General features: G+C 42.8%; 1 protein-coding gene across 2 annotated transcripts; it reads left to right on the forward strand.

Moving 5' to 3' along the window:
• Positions 1 to 259: 259 nt before the first annotated feature.
• On the forward strand, positions 260 to 9588 carry LOC110495541 (transmembrane protein 272). 2 transcript variants are annotated; one of them, XM_021570857.3, is made up of 5 exons: positions 260 to 390; positions 2779 to 2853; positions 3853 to 3912; positions 7545 to 7627; positions 7808 to 9588. In XM_021570857.3, the coding sequence occupies exons 2-5, from the start codon at positions 2799 to 2801 to the stop codon at positions 8183 to 8185; spliced, it is 576 nt and encodes a 191-aa protein (XP_021426532.3). In that variant the 5' UTR covers positions 260 to 390; positions 2779 to 2798; the 3' UTR covers positions 8186 to 9588. The 2 variants fall into 2 exon arrangements, with proteins under 2 accessions (XP_021426532.3, XP_090095980.1); XM_090239854.1 differs by lacking the exon at positions 260 to 390 and adding an exon at positions 5540 to 5624.
• Positions 9589 to 9699: the final 111 nt, after the last annotated feature.

Here is a 9699-nt window from a genome sequence, read left to right on the forward strand (position 1 = left end):
GTGGGCAGCTGTGGGTGGACAGCTGTGGGTGGTGGGTGGGCACCTGTGGGTGGTGGTTGGGCAGCTGTGGGTGGTGGGTGGGCAGATGTAGGTAGCCTGCGAGATGAAAAAAAAACAGGATTTTAGGCGCAAGATTCAGAGAAACGTATTTGGACAATATTCCTCCTATTCATGAAAACATTGCACTCGCCCATGCAGTTGTTTTAATAAACTACTCTGTGGGGACGTGGGAGGGCGAGACTCTCCCTGATAAAGGAGAGGGGCTCAAGAATACAGTTTCACAGAAGATGCTCAACTGAAACCGTCTCCTAGTTCCACTTGTTTTGTTGTGCACTGATTAAAAACAGATCTTTACACACCTTGTCCAGACTATTTCAGGAAGGCCAGAAGGTAAGTAATTGTGAATTGGTGGAGTTTTTATATTATTAACAAGTATGTGTGGAGAACATTATTTTTTAATTCTATCTAAACAGTAGGCTAACCTTTTTGTCTCTGCGTTGGGATAATTGACCATCCAAGTCATTCGATATAGCCTTTGCGCTTATTTGAATTGGATGTGCATGGTTACCAGTTTTCCAGTACGCTCTCCCTCTGTTTTCTGGTCAGTGTGGATGCAAAATAATGTTCAGGTGGATGTTAGGTTCTAGGTGACTGTAAGGGAATTCTGCCCTATGCACACTAGAGACCACAGGAACACTTCTTTGATCAGAGGTTTTGTTAAATAAGGATTGCAACCCGGAGCAGAACACACTTACAGCAATTTGCAAGCAAGACACTCAGTTCTAAAGATGGTGTTTTCTCTTTTTATCCCGTACTATAGTTCACCCCGCCCAGGGTGATGTCCCTTAACTTTAATACCATATAAGCTCATAATTTTCTCTCCGCTGGGCGGAGTTCAGTTTATTGTGTTATTGGCAGTTAGTTTCCCAATTCTTCTTCCTCTTATTGCTATCATGTGCTAGCAGAAGTAAGACTGGAAAATTGCATCAACAGAAACTGGCTAAGTTCCCTTTATCTCTCTGTTACCAAATCTAATTTTATTTGTCACATACACATGGTTAGCAGATGTTAATGCGAGTGTAGCGAAATGCTTGTGCTTCTAGTTCCGACAATGCAGTAATAACCAACGAGTAATCTAACCTAACAATTCCACAACTGCTACCTTATACACACAAGTGTAAAGGGATAAATAATATGTACATAAAGATATATGAATGAGTGATGGTACAGAACGGCATAGGCAAGATGCAGTAGATGGTATCGAGTACAGTATATACATATGAGATGAGTAATGTAGGGTATGTAAACAAAGTGGCATAGTTTAAAGTGGCTAGTGATCCATGTATTACATAGAGATGCAGTAGATGATATAGAGTACAGTATATACATATACATATGAGATGGGTAATGTGGGGTATGTAAACATTATATTAAGTGGCATTGTTTAAAGTGGCTAGTGATACATTTTTTACATCAATTCCCATTATTAAAGTGGCTGGAGTTGAGTCAGCATGTTGGCAGCAGCCACTCAATGTTAGTGGTGGCTGTTTAACAGTCTGATGGCCTTGAGATAGAAGCTGTTTTTCAGTCTCTCGGTCCCTGCTTTGATGCACCTGTACTGACCTCGCCTTCTGGATGATAGCGGGGTGAACAGGCAGTGGCTCGGGTTGTTGTTGTCCTTGATGATCTTTATGGCCTTCCTGTGACATCGGGTGGTGTAGGTGCCCTGGAGGGCAGGTAGTTTGCCCCCGGTGATGCGTTGTGCAGACCTCACCACCCTCTGGAGAGCCTTACGGTTGTGGGCGGTGCAGTTGCCGTACCAGGCGGTGATACAGCCCGACAGGATGCTCTCGATTGTGCATCTGTAAAAGTTTGTGAGTGCTTTTGGTGACAAGCCGAATTTCTTCAGCCTCCTGAGGTTGAAGAGGCGCTGCTGCGCCTTCTTCACAATGCTGTCTGTGTGGGTGGGCCAATTCAGTTTGTCCGTGATGTGTACGCCGAGGAACTTAAAACTTTCTACCCTCTCCACTACTGTCCCGTCGATGTGGATAGGGGGGTGCTCCCTCTGCTGTTTCCTGAAGTCCACAATAATCTCCTTTGTTTTGTTGACGTTGAGTGTGAGGTTATTTTCCTGACACACACCGAGGGCCCTCACCTCCTCCCTGTAGGCCGTCTCGTCGTTGTTGGTAATCAAGCCTTGATGACGAGTTTGGGGGGTACTATGGTGTTAAATGCTGAGCTGTAGTCGATGAACAGCATTCTCACATAGGTATTCCTCTTGTCCAGATGGGTTAGGGAAGTGTGCAGTGTGGTTGCGATTGCATTGTTTGTGGACCTATTGGGGCGGTAAGCAAATTGGAGTGGGTCTAGGGTGTCAGGTAGGGTGGAGGTGATATGGTCCTTGACTCGTCTCTCAAAGCACTTCATGATGACGGAAGTGAGTGCTACGGGGCGGTAGTCGTTTAGCTTAGTTACCTTAGCTTTCTTGGGAACAGGAACAATGTTGGCCCTCTTGGAGCATGTGGGAACAGCAGACTGGGATAAGGATTGATTGAATATGTCCGTAAACACCCCATCAGTATAGTTCAACACACAGGCTTGTACAATTGACCTCTTAATAGTTGTAATGTGTCGACACTGATCCTTAATCTCAAGCTAAAGCAAAACATCAAGCGTTGTACTTTCGTAATTACAGGTGTTCTTAAGTAACAGTTAGTATGTCTTTTCCACACCCAAGCATCTTCCTATAATGTACAGCTATTATAAAATTCATTCCAGTGACCTGCGCAGAATTCATCATGACTGGTGTGGCGAAGACATGTCATCACTGTCTGTCTAAGATGGCCAGTAATGGTGAGTGAGTAACACACACAAACACACTAAATGTATTCAAAAACATTCATTAACATGAAGGAACTGAATTGCACTGTGGAATATCATGGATAAAATGTGGATCCTCTGTAGCTGCACTCGCAACGCCATGATAGTGATTCCAGCGACCAACCATACGTAAAGAATGTATGCGCGCATGACTGTCAGTCGCTTTGGATAAAAGCATCTGCTAAATGGCATATATTATATATTAAAATAGAGTTGGTGATCAATTTATTAGCACTTCAGATATGGGTACTTTCCCTCTAATCAATAGACTCTGTTAAGTCCTGCTAAGTACCAGAGGCTAAATCTGTTAAGAGCTGCTAAGTACCAGAGGCTGTCTCTCTAGGATGGACTAGAGGAGGGGCAAAGGGGGATAGTGTCAGTGTTGTGTTCGAGATCACCTAAAGCCAGTCCGAGTCAAGACCAAGACCGGAGCAAATCGAGACTGAGTCAAGACCGAGACTGGGACGGGGGCGAGGGGACGAATCCAAGTCAAGACCAAGACCGAAGCAAATCGAGACTGGTTTTAATATGCTATAAAACATGTGTCATGAAGGAGTGTGGATATCTGGCCCAGCGAAGTGGTTTTATGCGTTGACTGAAGGGGGAGATAATTATGAGTTTTGATGTTTGTTTTTTACACCTACGGTTTCTGAGTCCAAGTCAAGACAGAGTAAAAATGTATCCAAGACCGAGACACTCAATATGTGGTCTCGAGAACGGACTCATCTGGAGTAGGCCTACTACAACACTGGATAGTGGTAATGGTAGTTTAATAAGAGGTTAGATTCAGAAAATGTTTGTCATCAAGAGGAATTCATTTTACAGAAGTCAAAGTGCATACAGAGGAGGCCACTTATTAACATGGAAAAACACAACAACAGAAACAAAAGCTACATAGTTGTTTGAGTGGAGCTGGTTAATGCTTTGTATGTATTTTTCTGGACAGATTTATAACGGTTTCTTTTTCTCTAGCCTACTTTGTGGTGGGACTTCTGTTCTTTCTTGCCGTTCCTCTCACCATGGCGTTTGTAGGTAAGACCATGTAATTATAAATGACAATACTAGAATGGACATGAACCTTGTTATGATTGATGGGAGTAAAGTCAGCCATTTTGGTCAGGGAGTTGGTCAGCCAGCGTGGTAAGATAATGTGTTAAAAGAAATGAAGAATTTATCAACACTGTATGTTTGTTAGCTAGATAGCCAGACAGTTTTAGAGGAATGATTCAAATTAAATGCCAATATGCCAACATTCCATTCAAACAACGCAGTCAATCCACAGCCATACATACACTGGCTGAAATCAGTTGATGATACTGTAGGACTTAGACAAGTGGTAAATCATTTAAATGATTAATTTGATTTAATGCAATTCCCCCCTCCTACAAATCAAAAATGTGTTTATATGTTTATCTTTTTGGTCTCTGGATATACCAATATTCTCAACTCCAGAGCATTTAAAAAACTCCCATAGGCCTATTTCCATGGGATCATGTCACCTTATTTCTCTTTAAAATGTATTGTTGTCCTACCATGAACACACGTACAGTACGTACGTACAGTATACAGTGCCTTCGTATTCAGACCCCTTGACTTCTCCCACATTTTGTTACATTACAGCCTTACTCTAAACATTCTTTATAAAATAAAAAACTCATCAATCTACACATGACAAAGCTAAAAGAGGTTTATTCAACATAAAAACAAAAATTTACATAAGTATTCAGACCCTTTGCTATGAGACTTGAAATTAAGCTCAGATGGATCCTGTTTCCATTGATCATCCTTGAGATGTTTCTACAACTTGATTGCAGTCCACCTGTGGCAAATTCAATTGATTGGACATGATTTGGAAAAGGCACACACCTGTCTATATAAGGTCCCACTGTTGAAAATGCATGTCAGAGCAAAAAACAAGCCATGAGGTCGAAGGAATTTGCCGTAGAGCTCCAAGACAGGATTTTGTTGAGACACAGATCTGGGGAAGGGTACCAAAAAATGTCTGCAGCATTGAAGGTCCCCAAGAACACAGTGGCCTCCATCATTCTTAAATGGAAGAAGTTTCTCTTCCTAGAGCTGGCCGCCCAGCCAAACTGAGCAATCGGGGGAGGAGGGCCAATTGGTCAGGGAGGTGACCAAGAACCCAATGGTCAATCTGACAGGGCTCCAGAGTTCCTCTGTGGAGATGGGAGAACCTTCCAGAAGGACAACGATTTCTGCAGCATTCCACCAATCAGGCTTTTATGGTAGAGTGGACAGACGGAAGCCACTCCTCAGTAAAATGCACATGACAACCTGCTTGGAGTTTGCCAAGAGACTCTCGACATTTTGAAATGTTGCGTAACCTAATTCTAGATGTTTTTCTCTTTCTACCCTCTCCAGCTAGGCTACTCCGCTACCTTGCTATATTTGACAACATTGTTTGAAAGGTGTTGAAGGTTAGTTTATGATAAGATAAAGTAGATAAGATAGAGTATGTTGAATATTTGACGCATGGGTCCGCCCTAGACTATAAACCAGCAGCGCAGTTAATACTTAGACCTATGTGGATTGCTGCATGTTGTAAAATGAAATGAGTATTGTGATGCATAATTGCCATAGTACTTTGGAATGTCCAGTCAATGAGCATTATGATTAAGGCCAACTAGTCATTCTACAGATCGATGCTTGATGACAGCATCATCTCTCGTAGTAACGGTGCCAGTTCAAAACCCGGGGAAATAAGCCGAAAGGACAATAACCAGGTATGTGAAGAATCTAAGGTCTCCCCCTTGCCAACTTTCTTAACGTCTCCCCCTTCTCAACTCTCCTCTTGCGACTAACGGTTTAAGAATATCGGTATATCCAGAAACCAAAAAGCTGAACAGATATACACATTTTTTTATTTGGAGGAAGGGGGAATTGCATTGAATCAAGTTCTTACGGAAGGTAAGGGATCCAATGTGTCAACGTTTTAAATAAATAGCCTACATTGTTAGGTCTACATTTAATTGTCAGGGACAGATACAATGTCTCAATATTTTATTATCCTAATCTACTTATTTAACTCTATACTGACTAAAAAACTCTAAACCATCTAATAATAAAAAGACAAAGTCGTAACAGTTTTAGTTAAACGCCCATCTTTTATTTAAGCAGACTTTTAACATCTCTGCACTACCAGTGGTCGAGTCTGGAGGGAGAACCGGTAGGGGGCGGTTAGTTCAGGTAGGTTACCCGGCCTGTCTAACGCCTCCTGCGGCCTCCTCTCCTGCGACGCCGGGACACCCTGGGGCGACGGCGCCTGCGGATACGGCGGCTGGCTCTGCGTCTTCTGGGCATAGTGATTGATAGATAAGACTATGAATGACTTTGAGATGTGCCGGGGGTTCCTTTTATAGGGCCGGAGGGGGGCGGGAGTTACGTCATCATGGGATAAACGATGACGCAATAATTATTAATGACAATTAGAATTTTGAAAAGGTTTGTCATAAGTGAGGTCATAGTAGCATTGTCAGGATGATGCAATAGTCACTGTGCCATTCCAAACACAAAAAACGGAAAAATACAAAACACAGATGTGGTAATATGACAAGCTTTGCTTGAGCCTAAAATGAAAAAAAAAAATTGGCCCAAAGTTGTAGGAGACCTTCCTGCAGCTTAGAATCCTTAGCACAGGCCTATTATAATATACATATGACAATATTTGAGGATGACAATAATTAATTATATTACACAATCTCTGAAATATCACATGCCTTCACTTTTATTTTCCTGCATAAGTAAAATCAGGATTATGCCTATACTGCCATTCATTCCAATTAGACTGGGTTGGATTTCTCCCTGACCAAATATGGCTGCCATTTTCATCTCATTATGGAACTTTGTGGGCTAGGAACAACTCCCTAGAAAGGCTGGGAACCTAGGAAGAAAGCTAGAGAGGAACCAGGCTCTGAGGGCTGGCCAGTCAGTCCACTTCTGGCTGTACTAGTAGGAGATTATAAGAGAACATGGCCATTAAGGCCAGATCGTTCTTCAAGATGTTCAAATGTTCATAGATGACCAGCCAGGTCAAATAATAATCACAGTGGTTATAGAGGGTGCAAAAAGTCAGCACCTCAGGAGTAAATGTAATTTGGCTTTTCATAGCTGAGAGAGAGAGAGAGAGAGAGCGAGAGAGAGAGAGAGAGAGAGAGAGCGAGAGAGAGAGAGAGAGAGAGAGAGAGAGCGAGAGAGAGAGAGAGCGAGAGAGAGAGAGAGAGAGAGCGAGAGAGAGAGAGAGAGAGAGAGAGAGAGAGAGAGAGAGAGAGAGAGAGAGAGAGGCGCGAAGCAGCAGGTCCGGAACAAGCAGAAACTCAGCAGCATAACCAGGTGGACTGGGGCCTGACAGCCAGTAGTTGTCAGGCCAGGTATTACTGAGGCATGGCCATAGGGCTCAGAACCTCCAGGAGGGGAGAGGGAGATGGGAGAATTAGAGGGAGCACACTTAAGATCACAGGTGGCCAGACTGACAGACTGACACTAGCCCCCCGGCACATAGACTATTACAGCATAGATACAGGGTACTGAGACGGGGGGGGGGGGGGGGGTCTGGGGTGATGCACATATTGGTTTTGGTACTGTATTTGTTCTATTGAGTTATGTTGGTAAACTAATGAACTATTGATGATGTTTAACCCCTGCAGGTGTGAAGTCTATAGACGACTGCCCTGTTCAGCCAATGATTCCTCTCTACCTGCTGGTGGGCGGGGTTATTGGCAGTGTAAAGGTAATGGATGTGTTCCAGATCATAGGTTGTAATGTGGCAACAGGAAAGTAGAACCGGTTCCAAACACTTCCAGGCTGTAAAAATGATAGACAGTGCAAAACAATATGTAAGGAAGGCAGGCACTGTCGCTCTAGTGTTCACCCCAATCTGACCCACGACCTCTGACCCTGAACCTTCCAGGTCACGCTGCTCCTGTACGACACCACCCGCATGAGGTCGCTCATCTCCAAGTCGGTCGTCATCGGCGACGACGATGCCGACGAGTATCCATGGAGACAGAACGCAAACAAGTATTACGTGCACATCATCCTCAGCCTGTTCCTGTTCGTCTGGTTCCTCCTGGGGAACTACTGGGTGTTCTCTGTGTTCCAGCCTAACTTCATCACACCCTTCCACCAGCCACAGGACTACTGCAGGAAGTCTCTGTACCTATTTGCTGTGTTTGTGTTGACGCTCAGCCACACCGTGCTGCTCCTGCTACTCTGCTGTGGGGTCTGTTTACACGTCTGCTCTCAGACCAGCACCAGGGACGACTACGAGGATAGTGATGAAGACTGAGTGACTGACTGGCTGGCTGGATGACTGACTCAGAGAAGCATACAGATGTAGGATTTTAATTTGATCATCCTGTTTTTGCAGGAATATTCCTGCGCAGCAGGAAATACAAGCTTGTAGTGTATCTGAGTTTTAAAAGGGCTTCTGAAGTTTGTAATTTCCACTTTGAAATTTCAGACTTGATTTTCCCTTACAAAAATTATACTGTAATGTCCAGTAATTATAATCCACATAATAATTTACATTTCCTGTATATTTTCCTTCTGTAGCAAACTGTCTCAAATAAAGATCCTACATCTGTACAGAAAGATTGTAGAGCACTGGGGCATTGCAGTTAGATGGTTCTGTAGTTAGTAGAACAGTGGAGCATTGCAGTTAGATGGTTCTGTAGTTAGTAGAACAGTGGAGCATTGCAGTTAGATGGTTCTGTAGTTAGTAGAACAGTGGAGCATTGCAGTTAGATGGTTCTGTAGTTAGTAGAACAGTGGAGCATTGCAGTTAGATGGTTCTGTAGTTAGTAGAACAGTGGGGCATTGCAGTTAGATGGTTCTGTAGTTAGTAGAACAGTGGGGCATTGCAGTTAGATGGTTCTGTAGTTAGTAGAACAGTGGAGCATTGCAGTTGGATGGTTCTGTAGTTAGAAGAGCAGAGCGACAGGTGAGGTTGGGTGTGTAACGTTGGGGAGATATGAGCGCAGGGAAAGACTCACCTTAGCATAACTAACAGAAGTTCTAGGCCTAGACAGTTACACTAGGAAAAAAGAGTCATTCTGGTGGCGGCTCCCAAACAAATCTGTGAAATCTACATGTATCATATGTAACCACACAGGTGGGCCTAGGAGCCTGTTGTTAACTTGACTGCATCATGTGTGGGTGTTTTTGTGCAATGTAATTGTCTTTTTAGATATTCAATTACACAAATGAAACATGTGCTACAATTCTACAACTGTTTCATGTACTTTGTAGGGTCTGAAATGAATTTACAAGGCATGTTTTATATACAGTTCCAGATCAACATTTGATCAACACAGATGTCAGCATGTACAGTATATTGTGTTTAACTCAATGTATGATTTTAGCACTAATATTTATTAATTCATGTTTGCACTTTCTATAGTATTTTAAATCATTTTGTTTGTCAGGAGGCAATGTGCACTGTTACATTAGGCTCTTGACTTGTGGAAGATAATTTTTGAACGCTGCCAATCTAACAGTACAGCAATACTACTGCACCATCTAGTGGTCAAATCAAGTACTATGAAAGCGTAATCACACGACAGTTCATTTTTTAAATGTAATTATAATCTTTAGTGGGTGTGATGAATAATCTCTCAATTGAATTGGTGTTCATTTTTTATCATAAGGACATTTGAATGCAAATAAATAATACCTTTTTCAGAAGTCTTACACAATCATTCATGAAATCAATTTATTTTGGAGGCAGTAGCTAAATAGGCCATACATTCCACTCTGATATGTCTACCCAAATTAGTTTGGACGTGCCTCCAAATCTGATTG

The sequence above is a fragment of the Oncorhynchus mykiss genome, chromosome 7 (genome assembly GCF_057628025.1).
Source record: "Oncorhynchus mykiss isolate SJ-2025 chromosome 7, ASM5762802v1, whole genome shotgun sequence".
Taxonomy (NCBI): domain Eukaryota; kingdom Metazoa; phylum Chordata; class Actinopteri; order Salmoniformes; family Salmonidae; genus Oncorhynchus; species Oncorhynchus mykiss.